At 42.6% G+C, this 27,053-nt stretch overlaps 1 protein-coding gene and 1 long non-coding RNA gene across 4 annotated transcripts in view; one reads left to right on the top strand and one right to left on the bottom strand.

Moving 5' to 3' along the window:
• The window catches only part of Asxl1 (additional sex combs like 1), a 58,178-nt gene extending 36,740 nt beyond the window's left edge, over positions 1 to 21,438 (bottom strand). The window contains exons 1-4 of one of the 3 annotated variants that reach the window (XR_374455.4): positions 20,878 to 21,129; positions 14,997 to 15,079; positions 12,616 to 12,618; positions 10,090 to 10,198 (exon numbers count right to left, since the gene is read on the bottom strand). Coding sequence is in view for 2 of the 3 variants with exons in the window: in NM_001039939.2 (NP_001035028.1) it covers positions 10,090 to 10,198; positions 12,616 to 12,618; positions 14,997 to 15,079; positions 20,878 to 20,934 (252 nt within the window). In the remaining variant the exon portion in view is untranslated. Of the gene's footprint in view, positions 1 to 10,089; positions 10,199 to 12,615; positions 12,619 to 14,996; positions 15,080 to 20,406; positions 20,518 to 20,877 lie in introns of those variants that run through there. The other 2 variants (NM_001039939.2, XM_030250609.1) reach the window with 2 other exon arrangements.
• Positions 21,439 to 21,457: 19 nt separating this feature from the next.
• 2500004C02Rik (RIKEN cDNA 2500004C02 gene) lies at positions 21,458 to 26,111 on the top strand. The gene is made up of 2 exons (NR_040318.1): positions 21,458 to 21,647; positions 24,404 to 26,111. It is a non-coding gene; the product is annotated as an RIKEN cDNA 2500004C02 gene (long non-coding RNA).
• The last annotated feature ends 942 nt before the right edge of the window (positions 26,112 to 27,053 follow it).

The raw sequence follows: 27,053 nt of genomic DNA, 5'->3' as shown, positions 1-27,053 counted from the left end.
GGTAAGTTTTAGTTTTTGAAGGGCTTTTTTTGAGACTGAGTTTCACTATGTAGCTCTGGCAGGCCTTGAATTCATTATACAGACAAGGCTGGTACTGAATGTAGAGATCCTCCTGCCTCTGCATCTGATTAAAGGTATACAACATCACACCTGGCTAAGTTTTTAAAACAGCATTTTTTTAGGCCATACCTTCATGAGAGAAACTAGCATGTAGATAAAAGAGAAGTTTAAAACAATCAGCTGATATTAAGGCATAAATTTCTAAAGCCACTGGTTCACTAGATAGTATCTTTCTAAACAAAATATCCTTTAATGCTCAAGCTTCTACTGCCCCATAATGCCCAAATAATTTGAAACTGTTTCTCTCGAGCATCTGAGCACCACCACGATCAGGTAAAGCTTCATACTTCACACTCAGGAGTCTACCACAGTTTCATGCATCACTCTCTCAGACTGCCAGCATGGATGCTGATGCATTATCAGTCCTCCCTCTGAAATCTCACTGGAAGCCTCCATGAGTCTATAACTTTTCCATCTGCAAGTCTGCAAAACCAGCATCCTGTGAAAAATGTAAAAGCTTATTGTCAGTTCAATTAGCATCTGGGACCCTTCAAACTCTGAATGCCTGGAGAGATGATCCTTCAAAAAAATAAAATAAAATTTTATACTCTGGAGCCTGTCAAAGGTAAGATCGGAGTTTCCCCTCAGAGACATCTTCCCTGTTGTCCCAGTATAAACTGCTGGTCTTTTCTCTTAAAACAAATCACATACAATGTCTGTGCGTGCTTGCATGCCACAGTGCACACAGATGCATGAGGATGATCTGCAGGGAGATAACTTGTTCTCCTTCTACTGTGTGGGTGCTGGGAATCAAAAAGGTTGTGAGGCTTGGCAGCAACCTTGCTGAGCCATTTCCCCTGGCCACAAAGCATCTTTTTAATGCCACTAATTTCTCTAATAATACCATTCTTGTCTAGAGCTTTAAATATGAGCACTTTTTGTCTACGTATTTCTCAAATCTTTATACTAATTTTCACTATAAATCTAGCTAAAAACTGCTAACAAGAACCATACCAATTCCCGAACACTTGAAAATTCCTTTGCCAAATTAATCAGATCATTACTTTTATATTCAATGTCAAAGTCTCAGGACACTGTAAAACAGTAAGATATATTCTTTGCCAGCCTAGAACATGCTTTAAGTAAGAGGGTAGGACCACAGAAGCTCGGAGAATATAAAAGGGACAGTGGGATTCCTGGAGAAGGAAGGACACAGCAGAGTAAAAGGTGGCTGCATTTACACTGAATGTAGTTGCATTTTCCTTCCTTCTTCTCTTTTCCTTAAGATTTACTCTTATTTTGGCCCACAGTTGATCATGGCAGTGGAACATAAGGCAGATATATAAAGTAGCTGGTCACATACATCCAGTCTGAAGAGAACAAAGAATGTTAGTGCTAAGCCAGCTTTCTCTCTCCCTTTTCCCTTCTCACCCATCTCCTTCAAAAGGATCTGGTTCTCACCTCACCTTCTACCACATAGTTTTCTGGGGAGCAAACTCAAGTCATTGAGCTTAGTAACAAGGGTCTTTACTCACAGAGCCACTGTCCTGGCAGACCCAGGAAATGGTGGGATCTACTTTTAAAGTGACACTTCCCACCTCAATTAACCCAATAAATGGAATCCCTCATAAACATGTTCAGATGTGTCTCGAAGCTTGTCCCTGAGAAGTTCCAGAAGTTCCAGACCCTGTCAAATTAACAACACTAACCACCATACTTTAGTTCTTTGGTACCAATTTTATTTTATTTTTCTTTCTTTCTTTTTTCTTTTTTTTTTTTTTTTTTGGTTTTTCGAGACAGGGTTTCTCTGTGTAGCCCTGGCTGTCCTGGAACTCACTCTGTAGACCAGGCTGGCCTTGAACTCAGAAATCCACCTGCCTCTGCCTCCCAAATGCTGGGATTAAAGGCGTGCGCCACCACACCCAGCTTTTTTTTTTTTTTAAAGATTTATTTATTAATTATATTTAAGTACACTGTAGCTGTCTTCAGATACACCAGTAGAGAGTGTCAGATGTCATTACGGATGGTTGTAAAACACCATACGGTTGCTGGGATTTGAACTCAGGACCTTTGGAAGAACAGTCACTGCTCTTAACTGCTGAGCCATCTCTCCAGCCCAGTATCAATTTTCTATGAGTTAGCATTTCATCATTGTGACCAGTTTCTGACACAAACAACTTAAGGCAAGATTTTGGTTCAAGTTTCGGAGGGCCTGTTGCATGGTTGCATGGCCTGTGCATTTGGGCAGAGCAGTGAAGTGCTGAGAGCAGGTGGTAAAGGAACACTCTTCACTTCATGTCAGAAGCTAAGAGAGGAGGCACAGGAAGAGGCCAGGGCAAGATACAGCCCCACAAAGACGACACCCTGCGGGCCGCAGGCCCCGTGAAACCCACTGGTTTGCTACTTTGCCCGGGCAGTGAGGCTGCATGCGTGGGCTGCCTGCCAGGCTGGACAGTTCCTCGTGATCCAGACCTGTCGGCCTATCTGTGAACGACCTAAGCTAGTGCCTGGAGCGTGTGTGAATTCTGATTGGATGAGGTGAGGTGGAGCTAGAAGGAGGTGAGTCGGCGCGAGTAGTGAGTTGTTGTTTAGCCCTTGCCCTAGGTAGAAGCCAGAAGTAGAATAAGAGTAGTTTTAGCCCTTGCCGTGAGTAGAAGTAGAGTAAGAGAAGCTGTTGTAATAGGAGTAGTTTAGCCCTTGTCCTAAGAAGAAGCTGCTGGGGAAGAGAGCTGTAAAAGAAAAAGCCCGAAGTAAAGATGTTGCTGCGTGAACCCGACTCGGTGTCTGTGTCCTTTGTGTCGCCACTGGCTCGGAGGACCAACAACACCCCACTAACTGATTTTCTCCAATTACTTCCTTATGTCTACCACTGACCATATCCTAATAATGTGGCCATATTATGAATACATCAAATGATTAATCTGGTCAAGGTCTCATGATCTAACTACCTCTAGAAATTCCATAACAGACGTTTCCCCAAAGTGTCCTTTACTGAAATCCTTCCTCAACATTTCTCAAAACTATCAAGTTGGCAACATTACCTGTTACTGTTAAAATGAAACCTCTGAATTAACAGAAACATTTGACTGTGGTCCTCAAACTGGCTGTTCAATCTGAGTACTTGTGTGTCAAAAGAACTACTCTAAAGAACATGCTACTCATCTGGAATATGGTTGACACTCAAACACCAGTCACTATCCTTCCTTCCAGGTTTAGCTAAGTAAAAAGCACCAATTTTCTCAGAATAAACAAATCCTTCTACCTAATGTCCGATCTGAAGAGATGCTGAATCTAGTCTCTATGCTGGCTGACCACAGGAAAAAAATCAAACATTTTCCCAAACACAACCTTAGGAAATATTATACAGAATCTTTCTTCCAGAACCTGGTGCTTTAAAAAAATAATAATCACAAGAGAACTATAGTCTTTTATGTTTTACAAATAAGCATCACTTTAGCAACTTGGACAATACCAATTCATTTCTACCTCAAGCTACCACAAAAGCACTCTATGGTCAATGTTTTCCTCACCACTGCCTTTACTGTGACCTTATCATCTCATGTTCCAACAAAACTCAGTTCTTTTCTGGGTTCAGTATACACAGTGCTGGCTTGGCATGAATGGGGTCCTGAGTTCTACCCCGGGGATAGCAGAAATGTGATATGGCAGTATGTCTATAATCTCAGCATTCTGGAGGTGGAGGCAGGAACCATCCTACAAAACACAGGACTCAACGTAAAAATTTAAGATTAAAAAAAAAAGGGGGGGGGAGAGAAAGGTGCCCAGTGAGATGGTTCAGCACTTAAAGGCACCTGCCACCAAGCCTAACAACATGAATTTGAGTCCCAGAATTCCCCAAAATCAATACCTGTAGGTTCTCCTCTGACATCCACACATGTGTCCTGTGGCATGCACACTCCCAAACACATACACCAGTAACTAAGTAAGTAAATAAATGTTATGCAGATGAGTAGTTAGGTAGACACAGGGGCTGCAGTAATGGCCCAGATGTTAAAAAGCTCAGACTATTCTTGCTGAGGACTCAACTGAGTTCCCAGCACCCACACTGATCAATTCATAACCACTTATAAATCTATTTTCACAGAGCCTATCAACTCTGGTCTTGTGGGCACATGAACTCCTGAGGCATATACAGACAGATACACATGCAGAATTAAAATAGAACAATAAAATCTTATATTTAAAAAAAGCAGTTCATCTCACCAAAGCATAAAACAGATTCTAAGGAAGACTTAGAACAGACTCTGAAAACAGTCAACTTCCCTCTTGCTGGAAATCCAGACAATTGTATACACCCCTTTCAGACAGGTATGTTCAAGTACTCCAATGTTTCACCAACTAAGGCGAGAGGTCAAGACCTCCATCAGGACTGAGCTGTTACATCAGCTAACCAGAGCAAATGGTACCATTCTGAACAGCAGAGTATTGCGATAACAAGTGTCAGCAGGGCCAGTGAGACGGCTGAGCAAGTCAAGTGTTTACTGGCACAAGCCAACTGTAGCAGTCTGAGTGAGAACGATCCCCACAGGCTCAGTTATCTCCATACTTGGCCCACAGTTGGTAGACCTAAAGGATTAGGAGCTATGCCTTGTTGGAGGAGGTGAATCACTGGATAGGTTCTGAGTTTTAAAAGATCCATATTTTTTATCAGAATGTGTCTCCCTTATTTGTGAATAAAGATGTGAGCTTTTAGCTACTGTTCCAGCACCATGCTGCCTACCCGCTGCAAAGCTCACTGCCAATGATGGTAACGGACTCTAACCTTCTGAAACTGAAGGCCCCAAATAGTCTGTCTTTTATAAATTCTTTATAGAAAATTAACTAAGATACCAACTGCCTAGGTTTGTTCCCCAGAACACACATAAAAGTAGAAAGAGAAAAACAACTTCACATAATGGTTCTCTTACCTCAAGTATCTCTCTCTCTCTCTCAAACAATAATACTACTAATAAAAACAATTGAAAGAAGTGAGTAGCCAATAATGCAAACACATCATAAATAAGAGGAAAAAAAATACGCATAGCTAGCTTACTTTTCATACAGAAAGATGCTATAATGGTAGTCAGTCTTATTGATGTCTAACCCAGAAAGCACTCAAAAGAGACCGAAGGGTCACAGAAGATGGCTTAGGAGTTTAAGTCACTGCTTAAGTGGTAATGACAGAAACCACAAGAGAAAACACTCCAGTCCCTCGTTATTGTTTCAATTCACAGCAATTGAAATCTCCATTTATATACCCATTTTATGACATAAAAGGGCTTTACATATTTTTGTGTGATCAATTTGAACTCTTCAGTGTTACACTGCAAGTAACATACCACATGCCTGGCTAAAACCCTGACCTTGATGAACTTCTCATCCAATCCTTTGTTTTTGAGACACGGTCTTGAGAGCCTCAAACCTTCTGTAGCCAAAGATGACCTTGAGTTCTCCATCCCGCCACCCCCACACTTTAGGTCTAAGACTAGAAGGCATGTGCATCACCACCCTGTCCTACACCTCCAGGGCAGTAGCACGGACACATACTAACCACTTTTCCAACATGAAACAAAAGCAAACAGTAAGAAATGTCAGTAAAATGTAAAGACAATCTAAACTATAAATTCAAACCAACCAGGCATAACAAAAGTGCTCATCTCAGGATCTGAAAATTGTTAAGATAATGGTACCCCACTCAAGTCAGCTGATTTGTCTATTTCCTCTTGCTTATTTCCATTTCTGTTATAAACAAAATGTATAGCTTTTAGATTATTTTTTTCTTCTTGTTCAGCAAGTTAATGTCTAATTTTTTTTTCTTGCCCCCATTGGAGCAGTTCTACCTATAGCTATGAAAGAATCTGCTGACATTAGACACCAATCTTGCAGCTGGAGAGAGATGACTCAGCAGTTGTAAGTACTTAGTGATCTTAGAAAGGACTCCAGTTCAATTCCCAACACCTACATGGCAACTCCTAAGAGTCATTCTAGTTCTAGGGGATCCAATGTCCTCCTCTAGCCTCTGCATCAGGTAAGTATAAGCATGATACACAGATGTGCATGCATATAAAACACTATACACATAAAGTAAAATAAAATAAAATAAAATACAAACTAAGTCTTTGTTGGAGCTAAGAAAATGGCTCAGTAGTTAAGAGCACAACTTGGTCTTACAGAGGACTCAAGTTTGGTTCTCAGGGATTACATGGCAGCTAGCTCACAACCATCTGTAACTCTAGTTCTTGGGGATCCTGCCCTCTTCAAACTCCTGTAAGCTCTAGGTATTGAGTGGTTTCCTTACAAATATATAGGCAAACACCAATACAATAAAACCAAAGCTTAAAAAAAGAAAAGTGCCAGGTGTGGTGGCACATGCCTTTAATCCCAGCACTTGGGAGGCAGAGGCAGGCAGATTTCTGAATTCAAGGCCAGCCTGGTCTACAGAGTGAGTTCCAGGACAGCTAGGGCTACACAGAGAAACCCTGTCTCGAAAAAACAAAAAACAAACAAAAAAGATGTTTTGAAAGACAAAGTGGCCAATGGCTGCAAACCTGAAGAAACACTTTTTTTAACCTGGCACACTGAGACCTGGGACCCAGTTCCTAACCCAGCTGCAAGTACTGCCATACAGACAGAGGAGTACAGATCCAGCACTCTATGTGCCAGAGTGAAAACAGGCTGGATGACTTGACATTTTTTCCTTCCTTAAAAACTTTAGGATTGGGCTGGTGAGATGGTTCAGTGGGTAAGAGTACCCGACTGCTCTTTCAAAGGTCCAGTGTTCAAGTCCCAGCAACCACATGGTGGCTCACAACCATCCGTAACAAGATCTGACGCCCTCTTCTGGTGTGTCTGAAGACAGCTACAGTGTACTTACATATAATAAATAAATAAATCTTTAAAAAAAAAAAAACCTTTAGGATTTTAAGCATTAGAAAGAATGTCTTTTCCCCCTAAAGGTTACAGAACTACAAAAGGTATTGTCTAAATAGGTTGTTGAATTTTAAATGAGATTTTTACACCCCAACAAACAAAATGATTACAGTATTAATCTACAAAGGAGCAGTATTATTTTTAAAAATAATTAAAATGAGCCGGGCATGGTGGTGCACGCCTTTAATCCCAGCACTCGGGAGGCAGAGGCAGGCAGATTTCTGAGTTCGAGGCCAGCCTGATCTACAGAGTGAATTACAGGACAGCCAGGGCTATACTGAGAAACACTGTCTCAAAAAACAAAAACAAAAAAACAAAAACCCAAACCCAAACCCAAAAAGAATGTAACAATTATCTCTTTCAATTTATCCCCCTCTGCTTTTTCCACTAATGAAAAATGCAAGGGGATTAACATACCACCTCAGACATACTCTACAATTATCTGCATCTCCATCCTAAACTGCTCATTGTGTGTTATGTTTGTATACAACTATAAACACACATGTGTTCAGGTGTGCCCTCGGAGAGGCCAAAGAAGAACAACACTTGTTCTGCTTTATCACTTTCTATGTCATTCCCTTCAGGTCCAGTGTCTCACTAATTTTGTAGCCACAAGCCCCAACCATCTTCCTGTCTCTAAGCCAACAATGTGTTAGGGTTACTGACAGGCATTTAAGTCATGCCTAGCTTTTTTTTTTTTTTAAGATTTATTATTTTATGTGTATGAGTACACTGCCATTCTTTTCAGACACACCAGAAGAGGGCGTCAGATCCCATTACAGATGGTTGTGAGCCACCATGTGGTTGCTGGGAATTGAACTCAGGACCTCAGGAAGAGCAGTCAGTATTCTTTTTTTTTTTTTTTTTTTTTTAAAGATTTATTTATTATTATATGTAAGTACACTGTAGCTGTCCTCAGACACACCAGAAGAGGGAGTCAGATCTTGTTACGGATGGTTGTGAGCCACCATGTGGTTGCTGGGATTCGAACTCTGGACCTTCGGAAGAGCAGTCGGGTACTCCTACCCACTGAGCCATCTCACCAGCCCCCCAGTCAGTATTCTTAACCACTGAGCCATCTCTGTATTCCCCATTCCCCTTTTTAAAACTTTTTATTTTGATTCTTTGTGAATTTCACATCATGTACCCCAATCCCATTCATCTGTTGTCCCTTCGTACCCACCCTCTGGCCTTTCAGTGTACCCCCCAAAGAAAACAAATATAAAAAACAAAACAAAAAACATCTTGTGGAAGCTATAGTGTATCGCATAATATATCCTTTTGTCCACACATCCTTACTTGTAAATGTTCATTACAATGAGTCATTGGTCCCTCACCACCAGGACTCCTCTAGGCTATCCTGTTATTGTCCTTGCCCTGTGTCATAGAGATCCTGCTGCTTTGGTTCTGCAGGACCAACCCCTTCACAAGTTCCACCATTTCCAAGATTGGATAGATATAGGGGTGGGCCAACTCAAAGCCCAGGATCTAAGCCTAGGTGGTAGCTACTTTGATCAGCCCACCCGCATTCCTGTACCCTGTGCCACCAGGGGAGGAACAGGACCATCCACTGGGGCCAGCTTTCATTCCCTCTGTGTCTGCTTTCCCTGCCACAGGTAGTGAGGAGTGGTACATCACTCCCATCACCCATCACCCATACCACCACATGCATATCTAGCTGTTTACCTGAGTGAACTCCAGACTTCATGAGTAAACAACTGCTTTTGCCTATTGAATCTCCCCAATTCCCCAAAACGGTACCTTTTACAAAAAAAAAAAAAAAAAACAAACCAAAAAGGGTACTTTTTACCATTTGCTTTCTTTTACTGTTGTTTTATTATTTATTCCCTTTATATGTCTGTATACCACATGCACGCTTGATACCCATGGAGGTCAGAAAAAGGTACTAGAACCCCTGGAACTGAGTTACAGAAGGTTGTGAGGGACCAAATAGGCGCTCAGAATCAAGTGCTGGTCCTTTGTAAGAGCAGCCAGTGTTCTTAACCACTGAAGCCATCCCGCCATCCCTCCAACCCTTCTTTGTTACCAAGGTGTTTTTCCATATTTGCAACACTGTAAAGGCAGGCAATGGTGACAATCCCATGCAATTCGAGTACTTGTATGACAAAAGTCATACACATGCTTCAGGCCAGTGTGAGCAATCAAGTGAGCTCAAGGCCAGAATATACTACAAAGAAAGTCAGTCTCTAAAACAAGAATATTCTATGAAATAAGAAGAAAAAGCAATAAAAGCTGGTATACATTAAAACTGTTTTTAGAAAAGATGTGTGTGAGAGCAAGGAGCGAGAGAGCAAGAAAGTGAGAGAGCGAGGTGGGGGGAGTAAGGGAGAGCGAGCGGGAGTCAGAGGAGATAGCTGTTTTCCTGATACCATAACAGAGCTGAGTAGTTTTGACAGAGCCACTAGGTCCACAAAATCTAAATTATTTATATCAGCCCTAAATGACAGTCAAATATATCAGAAATGGTAGAAAAATAATTATTCCTTCAGTAAATAAGGTTTATTCTGAACTCCTCCTCCTTGTAATTAGTGTCACTTAGTAAATGCTGATACTCACATTTCGGTTACTTCCCATAGAGTAGGTTCATTAGAGTTGCACAGTAATTATCCCTGACAATATTATTACAAACAAAATCCTTACTAAGGCAAATCTGTAATCATCACTACACATGCTTATCTTTCAATTGCATGTATCTACTAAGGTACAGACAAGCAAAGCTGAACAGAAACAACAGTTGATAGAACTTAGTAACTCCTAATAGTCTGTTAAGAGACAGCATCTCTAATCCCAGCACTCGGGAGGCAGAGGCAGGTGGATTTCTGAGTTCAAGGCCAGCCTGGTCTACAGAGTGAGTTCCAAGACACCCAGGGCTACACAGAGAAACCCTGTCTCCAAACCACCACCACCCCCCCCAAAAAAAAAGACTACAGCATCTCAGAGTACCATTGAGGACCAAGACATTAGTGATACCTGACTGGTATTAGGAAAGACAATCAATCCATTAGCACCATTCCAAACCCACCAGGTTTCTCTTATGCACAAAGTCTTGAGGACCACTGCACTGAGAAATCATTTTACCTTGAGTGTGAAAAGACTAATGCGGCCAGGTAATTTATAAAACAGCCCTTCTCCTCCTCTTGAGTTGGAATGTAGCATGGCATTGAGGCACGCAAGAGGGGATGTCCCACTGCAAAGAGTGAAAAAACAGAAATAGATCACAAAAGTTGGCGTCTACTTACCAAATATCCAGCTCCTCTAATTCATTTCCAAACCAGGAAGTAAAGCAAAAACAGAAGCAATGTTTTCACAAACCTATTGTGAAAGCAGTGAAGATAAACAACTGCAATTCATAGAAGTCCCACTCAGAGTCTAGGTTGTGGAGCATAACAATTCACAATACACACCAAGCACATCTTTAGTGTTTCCTGACAATACGAACCAAGCTCTAAAAAATGTAGAGACCAGGTGTGGTGGCACATACCTCTAATTCTAGCACCCAGGAGGCAGAGATCTCTGAATTTGAGGCCAGCCTGACCTACAGAGTGAAGAAACTTGTCTCCTACCTTGAAGAAACAAAAACAAGAGTCGACTGACTGCTTTCACAGAGGACCAGATTTTGACTCCCAGTGTGGGTGGCTCACAACCTATTAACACTGTTAGCTACGGGGGATACTTATGCCCTCTTTTGGCCTCCGAGTGTAACCAAGTATATATGCCATACACACAAACTGAAAATTAAAACATTTCCAAGTGCTATGTTAACAAGTTTTAAAGCACATATCTTAGCATCTTAGCCTGGTGTGCTAATTCATTCATATAACCTCAGCCCTCAAAAAGCTGAGTAAGAAGCCAAAGTCTGGATTCATAGTCAGTTCCAGGCCATATTGGTCTATATTATGAGAATCTGCTCAAAAACAGAAACATAATACACTGTAATGAAATTTTACATTAGGCACATGCCTTTAATCCCAAAACTCAGGAGGCAGAGGCAGGCAGATTTTTGAGTCTGAGGCCAGCCGGGTCTATAGAGTTAATTCCATGTCAGCCAGAGATACACAGGAAAACCCTTTGTCAAAAAAACAAAAACAAAAACCCCACAAAACTTTTGGCACATGCCTTTACTTTCAGCACGAGAGACATAGGTAGGGGCAGACTGATCTCTATGAATTTAAGTTTAGCCTGATCTACATAGTAAGTTCCAGAGCAGTCAGAACTACTTAATATAAGTCCCCATATCAAAAAAATAAATATATAAAAAATAAAAATAAAAAGTAACTATTTTGGTTCTTGGGGCTGGAGAGAGAAGTCAGCAGTTAACAGGCCTGGAGCTCAGTTTCTAGCACCCACATTCGGCTGCTTACAACAGTTATCAGTACCTTTAGCATCTGATGCTTTGTTCTGGCAGCCATGAGTTAACATCCCAACCCGAAAAACACATTACCTGCCACCAGTCCTGAAGACCTGAACCAACTCCTGTAAGTTGTTCTCTTACCTCTATATGCCCCCTCCCCAATATTCACAAACACTAAGTAAAATGTAATAAACATTTTGAATAAAAAACAAAAACAGAGCTGGGCGGTGGTGGCACACGCCTTTAATCCCAGCACTTAGGAGGCAGAGGCAGGCAGATTTCTGAGTTTGAGGCCAGCCTGGTCTGCAAAGTGAGATCCAGAGCAACCAGGGATATACAGAAAAACCCTGTCTCGAAAAAAACAAAACAAAAACAAAAACAGGTTTTCTAGTATCTACACTGCAATATATACTATCAGCCCAAACACTGCCACATAGCTTTATGAAAACACCAGACTAAATGGCACTGAATCCTGATGATATGCCTATACTTTATTTTTGCACTTAAATATTTTCTAATATTTTCTACCCACAATTTGATTTTCTTTCTTGTGAAAGGGAATGGATGAGTCTCAGCTACGGATTTCATTACAAAGAAAAAAAGCCATCAAATGGAGTTAGCATAATGTTTAAATACCCAACTAGATAGAAGGCTAAAAATGATAACTTCACGAGATAGAACATTTACTAAACATTTACTAATCTTAACACTGAAAAAGGTATCAAAACTGGACAGATACCTATTATTACATTTGTCACTGGACTGTGAGTGCTAGGGTTCACCTGTGCATGTTTTCTTCCTTCTCCTTGCTATGTTTAAAAAAAAAAATGTATCTTAAGCCCTTGTTTTTCAAAACTAGCAATGTTAATTTACATAGTGTTAAAAATAAATTGAGTACTGTCTCAAAAAACAAAAAGAAAAATGAGTATAAAAAAGCCATTAAAAAATAATTCTACTTTGAAACACACTGAATGCTAAAAATAACTTTCAACAAAAAGCAGTTACTAAAAGCCAAGTGGAGGAAAAAAAAAAAAAAAAGTCAAATGGAGGAAAAAAAAAAAAAAAAGCCAAGTGGGTACAAAATCTAGAACGTCAATTGGCTGTGCTAGCTTCTCCTACAAGGAGGTAACACCCTGGCCAAGTCCTTCTGTGACTAGTGCACACTGCACCTAACTACAAGGACAGAGCTGCTCACTCATCCTGAGTGCTACAATTCCTAGAAAAACAAAAGCACAAACAAGCGACTAATTTACCTTCTATTGATAGAGTTATCCAGCAGCAGGGAAGACATCAGCGTGATGACGGAGAAGAGCACATGGGAGGAAAAACACAGCATAATTATCACACTGTAAAGTGCATAGCTACAGTCAAATAGATAGGCTGGAGGCAACCCCAAGCATCCCATCCCACAATACATTAGCTAAAGAATATGCAACCTGAGAAATAACTTCTCACTTTAAATGCCTACAATGTGATTAGCAATATAATACACTAACTGCTTAGGGCTGAGGAGAAATTAGGGCTTAGGGCTCCTTCAATAAAGTGCTTCTCAAGCAAACACTTAGACCAGACTTCACACCCCAAAAACCACATGTTAAAAAAACAAAACAAAACAAACAAACAAACAAACAAAAAAAAAAACCTAGAGCAGGCATGGTAGCCAGGCGCCTGCAGTCCTGGTGCTGGGGAGACAGAGACAGGCTTGGTAGCAAACCAGCACAGCCCAATTTGCAAGCAGTAGGTCCCATAAGAGACCCTTTTTCTCAAAAAGCAAGGAAGAATGACATCCAAAGTTGTCCTCTGATCTAACACACGCCACGCCCCTGCACATACATAAGCATGTATGCAATATCCACCACAGACAAAATGCTGTTTGTTCCAAGCCCCAAAAAAGGACTGCTACTCTATGGACTCCCCCTTCCTCGCTCACATTAAAAAGAAAGGTGGGTGGGGAAATAGCTGAGGTAGTGGCTCAGTGGTGTTAAAAGCATTAACTGGCCAGGCGTGGTGGTACACGCCTTTAATCCCAGCACTCGGGAGGCAGAGGCAGGTGGATTTCTGAGTTCGAGACCAGCCTGGTCTACAGTGAATTCCAGGGCAGCCTGGGCTACACAGAGAAACCCTGTCTCGAAAAACCAAAAAAAAAAAAAAAAAAGAACAATATTAACTGCTCTTCCAGAGGACCTGGGTTCAAATTTCCAGTACCCATTAGCAGTTCACAACTGTATGTAATTTCAGTTCCAGTTGTCCCAATGCCCTCTTCTGGCCTCCATAGGCAGTAAATGCACACCATTTAGACATACACTAGTGTAAAACACACACAATAACAATAAAAAGGTTTTTTTCACTGGGTAGAGGTGGCACATGACTTTAACTCAAGCATTTGGGAGGCAGAGGCAAGTAGATCTGAGTTGAGGTCAACTTGGTCTACAGAATAAATTCCAAGATAGTCAGTGCTACACAGGGAAATCCTGTCTCAAAAAAAATAAATGGATAGACAGATATAGATGAATAAAAAAAAGTAAAAAAGGAGAAATTGGTATAATGATGAGAAAAGAACCGAATTAAAGGCACCCCTGGTTTTTATGCCTCCAATTACTTCTGTATTTTTTTGTTCTCCAGGAAAACTACATTGTATCAAATTCCACAAATTACTCCTTAGTATATTTGCATCACAACTGGCTAAATTAGCTACTTGTGGATGGCAAGGTAGAAACATGAGGATCAGAATTCAAGGCAAGCCCTCAGCTGAGCAGCAATTTGGAAGCCACCTGGGCTGCAAGAGACTTAGAAACAGGAGTGAATGACTAAATTAGTGAGTAGATAGATAGAGGGTGTAATGGCACCGAGACCATTTTTCTTGGATCAGAAAGGAAAAGACTTCAGGCCTGTGTATAAAGAGTATAGAGAAAAGAATATATATATTTGTTCCTTCTCTATTACCAAAACTTGAAAACAAGAGTCTACGAGAAGGTAAAGCTGCAATGAGACCTTACCTTAAAAAACAAAATAACGAGCCGGGCGTGGTGGCGCACGCCTTTAGTCCCAGCACTTGGGAGGCAGAGGCAGGCGGATTTCTGAGTTTGAGGCCAGCCTGGTCTACAGAGTGAGTGCCAGGACAGCCAGGGCTACACAGAGAAACCCTGTCTCAAAAAACCAAAAATAAAATAAAATAAAAAAATAAAAATAAAAATAAAAAAAGACAAAAACAAAAAAACAAAACTGTATTAGAAAGTTAGAACTCCGGACTGGAGAGATGGCTCAGCGGTTAAGAGCACTGATAGAGGTCCTGAGTTCAATTCCCAGCAACCACATAGTGGCTCACAACCATCTGCAATGGGATCTGATGCCCTCTTCTGGTGTGTCTGAAGACAGCTACAGCGTACTCATGTAAATAAAAAAAAGGAAAGAAAAGAAAAGAAAAGAAGAACCCAGTTCTAGCTGTAAGTCAAGACCTAGGTAAGGTCTTGTGAAAGACTGTATTTCTGATGTAAACAAACAGATGTTTACCCACTCCACTCCCACCCTCAAAATACACACCAGATACACTACCATTACATACACAACCACAGATAGACCAACAGATGACTCTCACAGGCACATATGTCATTTAAACAGTAAGAGCAATACAAACCTCATTTCCTTCAGTCCTTCTGCCTCTATGACCTGCAGAATCTGTTTTGGTGTCATTGGAGCATCTGAGTAGTTTTCTAACACCTGAGAAAACAGAAACGTTCTGATTTCAGTGTGAAACGTTCATTAGTCTGTAGCATGGCCTGCTATGAGGAGCTGTCAGTGACAGGTGAGATTTACCACTATCTTTTTCTTTTTTAAAAGATTTATTTATTATTATATGTAAGTACACTGTAGCTGTCTTCAGACACTCCAGAAGAGGGTATCAGATCTCATTATGGGTGGTTGTTGGCCACCATGTGGTTGCTGGAATTTGAACTCAGGACCTCTGGAAGAGCAGTCAGTGCTCTTAACCGCTGAGCCATCTCTCCAGCCCCAGAGATTTACCACTATCAAAATGACTCTGGAGCTATAGATATGGCTCGATGGCAGAAGTGCAAAGCCCCAACATGGCATTAAAACAATTACTTCAGATTCAAATCACACTCTTAGCAGTACACTGAAAGTTCACTGCAATTAGGGGGAAAAAAAGCCACAATTACATGAAAATATTCTAATTCTCAATTCTAAGGACAGCTACTTTAACATCAATGTGTAATAATATATAAGACCTTAGCAGCTCTGGAAACTGCATAGTTTAATGTCGTTAAATATAGACTGTAACTGAGCAACAGTGGCACATGCCCTTAATCCCAGCACTCAGAAGGCAGGGCAACCTCTTATGAGGCCTGTCTCAAAACAAAACAAAACAAACAACAAAAAACTTCTGCAAAATACATGACAAGATTGAAATTTACTCAAGGACCTTCCAAGGCCATGTGTGGTGGCGCATGCCTTTAATCCCAGCAGAAGCAGGTTTCTGTGGCTTCAAGACCAGCCAGGCTACATAATAAAAACTAGCCTCCAAAAAAAAGTTTTGACTAATTCCCTTATCTCATCTGGGTATGTGTGTATATATGAAGTTTTTCTAAAATACAGTCTCACTATGCAGTCCCATCTGACATGCAACTGACTATGTAGACTAGGTCAGTCTCAAATTTACAAAGACCCGCTTGCCTTTGTCTACCAAGTGCTGGGATTACAAGTGTGAGCCATGCCCAGCTTCAGTTCTTTCCCATTAAACCATGAAATTCTGGGGTTAACTGCCACAGTACATTTTGTCACTCGACAACACGATGCTGTAAGTTTTCTCTGTGACTCACATAACAATGAGGAACCTAATTTCCTGCCTGTGTTAGTCCATCAGTAACTAGGTCTGTAACTAATGTACTTCCTCAGCAATCTTCACAAAGTTGAGCTGTTTCAGAAATGCTCCTCTAACAGGAAAAGAACGTTGTCATTTCATTATCTCACTTTCGACACCTGAGCAGCTGCTGCAGGCACTCCAAGCTAACAAGTGTAACACCCAAGTTCTGTCACTTATTAAAGGGGGATGGGGGTGGGGTGGGCAGGCAGGAAGTTCCAAAGGAAGGCTACAACAGACCTTATCACTAAAGGAAGTCAGAGTTTGGAGAAGGAAATACTAAAGCAAACCTCCCCTTTTTCCTCCTTAGCCTCTCTGTTCATTTTGACACTGCTCTTGTCAGTTACTAGTGCTGCTTCTAACCCTGATGACTCCGACCCTATCTACCTCTACCCGACTTCTCCCAAGCTTCAGAGTCAAGTAGTTCTGTATGACTCATCAGTCTAACTGTCCATTCTTAACTCATTCAACTCTAATTCACCTGAGCAACTCTCCTTTATCTCCCCCTCCATCCCTACCCTTTCTCCCTACATTCCTTACCTTAATTGGCACCTAATTTAACAACACACATGTAGCACCCTTCGCTCTCATCTACCTGGCTCACTACCACAGCCAGTGACCCAACACAACAGCTTTTTCAATTATATCCTTGAGTCCAGCCCTGTTCTCAAATCCATTCCTGTTTGTGATTATCCCTCACTTAAAACCACACGGAACCTGCCTTGTAGCAGACCACACAGTCTACCTTCATGTTCCTATTTCAAAATCATCTTCAGCAACTCTGTCTCTCCATAAGCAGCAGAAAGTATGTTTCCAGAACCCAGCCAGCCACTAAAGTGCAGGCTTTAGAATAAGACAGGATAAGATTTCAATTCTATTCTTCCAAACTGAAGCAAGTACCTATGTACCTATCCAACCTGAGCCAAAGGGGGAATCTCTCACTCTTCAAGTATTAAGACTTTCCTCTCAGGGTCATTTTTCAAATTGAAAAGAACTTGAGTAAGCACCCGTAGGTGCCCAGAAGCTGGGCACACAAAGCCTCTCAATAACCTATCTGCCCCCCAGCAAGACTGCCTCACCGACCCACACATCTTCATACCTGCAATTCCTCTTTGTTTCACCCCATTTGCACACTTTGCAAATATATTCACACCCATGTAGTTTTTCTCTCCTCCTTCAGCCATGTTTTTTTCATCAGCTTCTGCCTCTGTGACAGGCCTACCTACATCTCACTAACTGTTCAAGGCTCAGATCAGAAACTACCTTCCCTCTGGAAGCACTCCCTAATCTATATCAGCAGAGTCAAATCTCTTTTTCAGTGAACCCATTGTTCCACAGTAAAAGTAATCTCCCAAGCCAGGATACTTCAAAGGGAAGTGAGGAACTAAGCATATTTATTCCTAAACAAAAGACAGAAACCAAAATACCTGTTTAACTCTGGGCCTCTCCTGACACTGACACACACACACACACACACACACAAATCTAACAAATCTCCTACAAGGGAAAAAAAGAGCATGACTGAAAAAAATACCTACCAATTATTTAAACAGTAGCCAGAAAGACCCTGAGAATCTTAAAACAGAAGAAAAAAAACTTCTAAAGAGATATTACGTATGAAGATATAAAGTACTCATTTTCATTAAAATTGTATATAAACCACTAGTTTTCAGAACAATCCAGCAGTGCTCTATTGCTAGTCTTTCTAGACCACATATTTTTTTGAAGGAAAGAAAAAACTCTCTACTTGAAAGGAAAAAAATGTTTGATATAAGAATGTTCAGTCATGGGCTGGAGAGATGGCTCAGCGGTTAAGAGCACCGACTGCTCTTCCGAAGGTCCTGAGTTCAAATCCCAGCAACCACATGGTGGCTCACAACCAACCGTAACGAGATCTGCCGTCCTCTTCTGGTGCATCTGAAGACAGCTACAGTGTACTTAGGTACTTATAAATAAATAAATAAATAAATATAAATACATCTTAAAAAAAAAAAAGAATGTTCAGACATGAATCAGAGCAAAAACAAAGCATGCAATGTAGCATTTCTCAAAAGCCAGAGAAATCTATTTAAGTGTAGTACACAATTTAAAAGAAAATCTCCTTGGCTGTTTCTCCCAAATTGTTCCTAACAAGATGGCATATTTATTCCACATCTCTACTTCCGATAGCTAGAAATGCCATGCACTCTGTAAGGCATCTGAGAGAAGAATGTCCACTTCTTAAATCTAACAACTGCAAAAACCCATCTGCAGGAGTCGGCTACTCTGCTAGAATTCTCCAGAATCCTGTAAGCTTTCCTACGTCAAAATGGCATATATAAGGTTATTATCTACTCCCCAATTTGAGCAAGGCCAAGAGCGATTAGAAACCCCCACCTGACAAGCACATGAGTCGCCATAACATGTGATCTAATTTCAACTGTCCAAAAGCAGTTACCAATAGTAACCTTGTGGCAAAACTGACTGCATTGCCATTGTAGCTCACTGCTTGCCAGGTGTTCCTTTATGAAGTAAAAGCAAAAACTCCCAGCACTCAGTGTAGCGGGACTTTTTCTTTTTAATGGGAAGACGACTTTGCACTCCCCCATCCACCCCCACAAAAAGCACAGAAAATTCTAAAATACAAAGCACATAAAAGATATGCAAAATTGCATACCATGTTCCCACAAGTCCTCTTTCAAATGTACAACTACACCACAAAGAAATTCCTGTTCAGATTACTATTTTTAACTGAAGAGCCACAGTAGAAAAAGAGAAATAACTTCAGATAATTGAGCTTGAAGGTGAGCCAATGATAAAATAGAAATAGCAACCTTAACCTTGGAATTCAAACCACAGTAAATTTAAGAACTTAAAGAGGCTTAAAATAACAGTGGATTCCAAACTGCCAGAGCCTTTCAATTAATAAGAGCCCAAAGAGCTTTGAGAGGAGAAGATTTCAGAGCTGTCAGGACATAAATAACACAGGATCTGAAGGTACTTTCACCTACCTCTAACAAGTAGGGTTCTGGCAAGCAAATATTCCTTGGGTGCCCAGAGTCATAAACACCTGCACACAGAAACTTAGAACTTCAATGGTCAAGATCCAACAACTTCCATGATAAAATAAAAAAACCTACATTTTAGCTTTCTCCTAAGCTCCTTCAGACTTAAATTTATTAAGAGAAGCATGAAGAAATCATTAAGTTCCAAAAATCATAAATACTAGGCAAAGTTCTAGTTTTGATTGAATCACAGAAGGAAAAATACACCACCTCGGAGTTTCAATTTTCATATGCCAAGCAAAAAATAAACTACATCTTTCACACAAACAATCCCTGTTTCTGTTCCCAGGGTAACAGGAGAAGAGCGATGATCAGGAATACCAGTGGAAATTCTCTGGTAGCTCAAACAGCCATGGGTAAATGAATAACCGGCTTTCACAGACTCTAAAAAAAAAAAGGGTTCACTCTAGATCTTTATCAACCTCCAACACTTTTGAGGCAGACAGAACTCACTTTCCAGTAAAAGGAACGGCTAGAAGAAAGCTGAGCTTCACTCCACCATTAAAACTAAATTATAACAATTACATATAAAATACAGGGCGTCAACACAAAAGCAGGATGCACCCATAACCCTGCACTGTGGCAGTCTGAGGAAGTGACATCTCCGAGAAAAGTATAAACCATTAGAATTGTCACCAGCAACATTTCATAAGAACATGCCTCCGGTCTTTTGGCTTTGTATTTTGAGTCCAAAAGAAAGCTATCGCACAAGTCTACTGAAGCTTGGGAAACAGAAAAGCCACAAATCCTCTGGGCAGGTAGCGAGCTCAAAAACCTATTTACTTTTTTTTTTTTTTAACTAAACCCTCAGAAGGGAAGCCTCAAACAGATACACATTCTTGGCAAAGTGTATTCTGCTCCTCTGCAAACTGCCTACCCCCCATTGTAGTCACAGGGCTCAGTGTGATTTAAATATTCGAGGGTCACCGGCATAACAATCGCTTAAGCAGCTGCCTAAAGTACTGTTTCTCAGAGGAATCTCGAGTTCAGTGTGTTTAAAATGAGCCCTAGTGCCAATGTTTGAAACAAAGTCCCCAGGTATGCTCCCACCGGGCACTCTAGTAGTTTGAGAACCACTACTCAGGGTTCACATCGGTCCTTAGCGACTGCTTTCCGACACACACCTGGTTTAAATTGCCAACGCTCTAAATGCTTCTCGCGTCCTTGAAACCAGGGGCACTTTTCCCACCCCTACGGTGTCTTAGTGACCCACACACCTCTGCCCACGAAGAAGTCCGGGGAAGCACTTCCGACCTTTCCCGGAAACCTAACTCCCCGCAGAAGAATAAACGGGCGCTTTCCCCGGGACCCCCCGCTGCTGCTGCCAACGTGGGGGGAGGGGAGACTGGCGCCCGGGCGCTCGGAGGGGGGAGGAGCCGCTTGCCAGCTCGCCCCTCCGCAGGAATTCAAGGGGTGGGGGGATGCAGAGAAAAGGCGTCCCAGCCTCCTCGGGCCCGGGACCTCGGGAGCTCCACACCCGGGCGGCCCCGCCCCCTGCTGCGGTGGGCAGGGCCTCGCCCCTCCCCCGCCCGGGGAGCCGCGCGGAGCCCACCCCCTACGCCCCCCGCCGCGGCCCCCCGGGCAGCTCGGCTCACCAGGCGCGCGGCCTCGGCCCACGTGCGCTCCTTCTTCCTCTTCTGTTTGTCCTTCATCCTCCTCCTCCGCGGCGGCGGTGGCGGCTCCACGCGGGTCCTTCGGGCGGGGCGGACTGGGGCGGTGGCGGCGCGGGGCTGGGGCGGAGGCGGCGGCAGCGGCGGGGGGCGCGTGGCGGCGGCGGCGCGTGCGAGGGCTCGGGTGCGGCCGGAGAGGGCGGGCGCACCGGGACTGGCTAGAGCGAGACCCCGGCGCGAGGGTGGCGCTGGGGGGAGGGGCGGCGGCGGCTCCACGCGCCCGCGCTGCGTCAGTCGCCCACGGTGGCAGCGGCAGCGGCAGCCCCGCGATGGCTAAGGAATGCGGCGGCTCCGCATAACCACGGGGTCAGAGGTCACGGCTCCGGCCTCCGCGTTCCCGCGCTGCTGGGAAACCCAAGAGCGAACTAGTGGCGGGCGGGCCCGGATGGCGAGACGCGGCTTTCCTTTCGACGCTCGGATGCGTGCGTGTCTGCCGTGGGTATGTGTGTGTATGTGTGTGCCCGCGTGTGTGTGAGAGAGAAGAGTGAGGAGGGGGAGTGTGGGTTTTTTTTTTTTTTTTTTGAACAAAAACAAACCGAAAGGGTGGCTGGGATTTGTAGTCCTCACTGGCTTCCTGGCCTACCCCTCTCCGGAAGAAAATGGCTGCCTCAAGTGCTTGGACCACATTTCCCGGAGTGCCCCGGGCTCCTGTTTTCCGCCCACTTTCTTCCGTACCCCGCTGCGCTCCAAGCACGGTAAAGAAGGGGGCGGGAAGTCGGTCAGAAAAAGATGGGGCGGGGTCTCGCGAGGTTCGGGAACTAGCGGAGGCCTGAGGGTTTCTGGGAGGTGGTGCTGGGAAGGGGCGGTGGCTGGACTCCCCCCTGGCCGCGCGCGCGGTTAACCCGTTCAAAGCTTTTTTTTGATTCTGGTGGCGGGTCCAGTGCGGTTTCGGATCTGGAGTTGGTAGTCTGCTACCCTGCTTCCACTGCACCATCCCCCACCGCATACACAGTTCTCTTCTGGACTTCTGGTGGGTGACAAAAAGCAGGACTTTTCTTTTTGGCCCACCCTTAAATGAGTCAACTGGCGCATAGTAATAAGCAAAGAGACACTCATATCAGTAAAACGGTTATTGCACGATTGACCGACTTAGGTGATTAACCCATTTCCTCTTGTAATACCTCTGTGTGTTTGCAGAGAATGCACCTGCAGTTTCCAGCAGCGTTGCCGCCAGGTGAATTTGATGATCCGATAGTAGGTAAACACTGAAGGTCCATCCACAGAAATCTAAATGCACCTGAGTGTATATTTAGACGCAGTTGCCCGGAGAGAGGTCAAGTCCTAATGTCAGCCAACCTAGATTTAGAATCCTAGTTGTGACTCCTTGACTACTCCTAACCCCGCTGAGCCTGTTTGATCAATGTTAGCATAGTATCCCACAACCTTGATGGGGTACAAATTAGCATGAAGTATCTAGAAGATGGGAGAGAATGTGGAAGATCCTGATATTAGGCTCATGTAATTTGGCTTCTGCTGTAGAATAAATGAGAGCTGTTATTACTACACAGTGGGCAATGGAGCCTCTGTTCCTTGATTGCAGTGACAGGATGATAAGGTTTGAAGCACCCAGAACATTATTTTTCTGTGTTTGTTGGCCCAAAGTACAGAAACATCTCTACAGTCTTGAACTGGATTGATGGCCAGGTTTTACAGTTTTTGAAAGGTTTATGTGGGTAAAAAAACACCCTGTACTCTTGTGGTGTTAGTACACAGGCAGCCAGTGCTGAGACGAAGAAATCACCCAGCAGTCCAACCCTTGTACCTAAAGGACTCAGCGGTCCTTATTAGTGCTCACCCAAGACTCAAATTCAATAAACAGAAACACTCTTCTCATTTCATCCCAAAAGCGAGGGGAGAACTACATCTAAAATTATTTTATTGTTATTGTTTTTGACATTTTAGGTTTTGTTTTTGAGACAGACACCTGACTGGCCTGGAACTCACTGTGTAGACCAGGTTAGCTCTGGACTCAGATCCACCTGCCACTGCCTTCCAAGTGCTGGGATTAAATTAGGTGTATATTAGGACTCTGTTGGTGGGGAGAGAGTTGAACTGAGGACCTCCCACAATCCCTGAGCATATCCTAACACCATTTCACTATTTTTTTATTTTGAAACAAAAACTCACAATATGGACAGGCTGGCGTCAATGGGCTTCTATTGTCTTACCTCTGCCTCCCATTAATACATGTGAGATTAAAATGCATGCCCCACTAACCCTGGCCTTTGGTAGTTTTGCTTATAGTTTTTCAATCTGCAGCTGAGACAATCACCTCTGAGAGGATAGTGGTTCAGATGTTTTGAATTGATCCATAGCTCCAACAAAGCCACACACTTGGAAGGGTTGAATAGGGAAGACTGTAAAATGCAGGCTTTGTGTTTTGTTGTGTTGGGACTTGGGCTCAAGATGCATGGTAGATGCTTTACCACTGTCCTACCTTTCAAGCCCTTTATGTTTTGGGACAAGTTCTTATTAAGTATTGCAGGTTGGCTTGACCCATGGGTGGGGACCCAGAACTCCATTACACTCATTGGAAAAAGGAGCTTTGCAGATCAATTTTAGACCTTAGGAAGATCATCCTAGACTTCTGAGTGGGCCACGTGGGTCCCAGAAAGTATAGGTGTTTTGGAAATGTGAAGCAATTCAGTTTGCTGTTACTGGCTTTGAAGTAGCAGAAAGCAAAGGAATGTAAGCAGCATCAGGACTAAACCTGCCAACAGCAGTGAGGAATTAGGGACCTTAGTCATTCAACCCAGTGGAGCTGAACTCTGACAGTGCAGATGAACTCAGAAACAAGAGTTTCCAGAAAAGAAAATACATACCTTGACTTCAGCCTCAGATTAGAGCAGGGAACCACTGAAACCCACTCAGTATGTGGACTCCTGGCCCAGGAAGCAACAGGCTTTTCTCAGTGTGCTTTAAGCTCCTATTGCTTTAACTTGTTACAGCCAATAAAGCCCAATGCAAACATTGTGTCAGACCTTTTCAGTTTGTATCAGCAAGCAGTTGCCTAGTTTTCACAAGTGGTACAGGCTGTGGGAAGATCACATGAATATTTCAAGATCTCTACCCTTGGAGAATCAAATTAGTGACAATAGCCTCATTAAGCATGAAGAGAAAGTAGTACTTCCAGAGGTCTGTATAAGGTACGTGTTGGAAATGGGTGAGACAGCTCATGTCTAATTTCATCACTTGGGAGATGAAAGCAGGAAGATTTTAAGCTCAAAGGCAGCCTGGGCTCCATATTTTGAAGCCAATCTAAGAGACTCTACCAAAGAAAGGAGAGGGAAATATTTGAAAATTAGATTTGGTTATTAAGCCTTAAGAGGTTTTGGTGGTGTTTTTTTTTTTTTCCTAATTAACAAGAATCACAAGTTTGTCAGAAGCAGCAAGCATATACATGCTTTTAGTGTGATTTAACGTTGTTTTTATCACTGTGCTTTTATTACAGGTGACCTTTGAAAGTTAACAGGGGTGCCATGGGCTGAGTAAGATAAACGGAACTGCTGTTCAACCCCGCCCAGTCTGGGGATGAGTCATTGTTTTCAAATTTATGAACAAAGCACACAAATTAAGAATAATACAAGCAAGAAACAGCAGAGAGACACAAAAGGACATAGAATCCCTGATCCTCACTGTGATCTGGTAACACTAGTTCTAGGGCTGGAGAGAGAGATGCTCAGGGCAAGTGCTCTTACAGAGAACATGAGTTCAATTCCCAGAACCCACATGGTACCTCACAACTGCCTATTTCATACATGTGGGGCAGAACACCGATACACATACTTTTTTTTTTAAGAATTGAAAAAAAAAAAAAATTGGTTCTGGACTCCAGTGGGTCTGAGTTTGAAACCGTAGCTGTTCTCCAGTTGTGTGGCCTTGAATAAGTTATGCAACTTCATCAACCAAGCACTGTCATTGGACAGCAGAGAATATGACAAAAGTCAACGGGCGATCTGAACAAGTGGCACATGCTTGCATACTTGGATGACACAGTTCGAGAAGCACTTGAACCCTGAAGTTTACAAACAGCCTCGATAACACAGGAAGACCCCATCTCAGAAGAATAGATGAGATCACTATTTCTCAGCTTCAGCATTGCAGATGATCAGCTAATGTGGAACTCTCCAGCCCCTTTGCACATTGCATTTCTTTGCATGGCTTTTGGTTGGTAACTATACATTTGGCATCTGTTTGGATTTTTTTTCTGTATACCCCAAATGCCAGCCATAGTCTTGGGCATATAGTAGGCAGTCAAACTGTTGGTGTATGAACCATTCTCAGTAATTCTTTTGTTGTAGACAGTCTCTGAGGAATTATCCCCTATTGAATGGTCTCATAACAGTTTTGGAAAGCGCTCATGTAGGGAAAAAACTAAGATAAGATTTTACCCAGGAAGGTCTCCACAAGTGCAAAGTAGAGACTTCAGGACATTCCCAGTCTCGTTGTGTTGCCAAATCTACCCTCACAATGCATGACTTAACTCATAAATCCTGGGCCAGTCACAGTTTTTTAAATTCTACTCTTTAGTCTCCCATGCTCTGGAGAAGGTATTTAAATTGCCAAAATGTTTAACAATAGTTCTCTAGGTTTTATAAGACTAGTTAGTTTACTGGTAATTTTTCTGTACAAAAAAATTGCATTGGGCTGGTGAGATGGCTCAGTGGGTAAGAGCACCCAACTGCTCTTCTGAAGGTCTGAAGTTCAAATCCCAGCAACCACATGGTGGCTCACAACCATCCATAATGAGATCTAACTCCCTCTTCTGGAGTGTCTGAAGACAACTACAGTGTACTTACATATAATAAAAATAAATAAATCTTTAAAAAAAATACTTGCTAAAAAATTGCATTATTTTAACTTTAAAAGTTTTTACTTCAAAAACAATAAAACATTTAAAGTGGCAGTTATAATAGTGATATAGTAAATATATTTTTTCTGTCACATCTTCCAAATCTAGAATGTGTGCTCCATTATGATGTAAAAGTAAAGTTTCATTAATATCAGCCAATAGTGGAAGAACATCTTTAATAATAGATTCATCTTCCCACTTTGGTGGACCTGTAGAGTGGCCTCAAAGGGAGACTTAAGCTGGTTTTTATCAAAATTTTGGGACATGACATTTCCTGACAGAATAAAGTTTTCTGGTAGAAATTTCCTCATTAAAGACTCATTTCTAATTTTTAACCTCTCTTAATACCTGGAATAGACATTCAGAGTCACCATAGATCTTCTGACACTATAAAGTGATATTGTCTGGGGCTGCTTATGTTATTGTTTTGCTGTTGCTGTTGTTGCTGCTGCTGCTGCTACTGCTGTTGTTTTGAGACAGGGTCTTTCTGTGTAGCCCTGGCTGTCCTGGAACTCACTCTGAAGAGTACACTGGCCTCAAACTCAGATCCACCTGCCTCTGCCTCCCAAGAGTGTGTACCACTATGTGTGGCTATTATTTTGCTTTTTGAAGCTAGAATCCCACTCAGTACCCCAGGCTAGCCTCAGCAATCCCCCTGCATCAGCCTCCAAGTACTGGAATTCCAGGTATGATCACTGAGCTCTTAAGATTAGACAAAAGGCGTCACAGCTCTGCCTTGTCCTGTGGGATTGCACTCTCAGGGAAGCCTGCCACCGTGTCACAAGAACACTCCTACAGCCTGAGAGCTACAGACAATTACCCAGGACAAGTTTCAAATGACTTCAGCCTTGGCCAACAATGGTAACTGCAAACTCATGTGAAGCCCAGAGCAGAATCATCCAAATGAGCTGGATCCCAAACCCACAGGATCAGAAATGGTGAACCCAGGTCATTTGGGAGATAGTGGGTTGTTCTCACTTAACTATTGAAGTCATTTGTCACATCTTATACCTAGTAATGAAAGCACCTCCAGGGCATCATGATAGCTGTCATTGCCCTCTTAACACAAGTACACACAAGCACTCTGTAACAGAGCCCAGGGTGTTCCCACCTACCTCTGGAGCTCTGATGGACAGAGCAGAATCCACAGCAGAGTTCAGGGAAGAAAAGTGCTGTCCAAGTCTAAGAATGTCTCTCAGAGGCAGAACATTGGCTTGCATGTGCCTGTACAGGGCCCTGGCTTTGATCC

The sequence above is a fragment of the Mus musculus genome, chromosome 2 (genome assembly GCF_000001635.26).
Source record: "Mus musculus strain C57BL/6J chromosome 2, GRCm38.p6 C57BL/6J".
Taxonomy (NCBI): Eukaryota; Metazoa; Chordata; class Mammalia; order Rodentia; family Muridae; genus Mus; species Mus musculus.
This window is presented reverse-complemented; position numbering and strand designations above follow the sequence as displayed.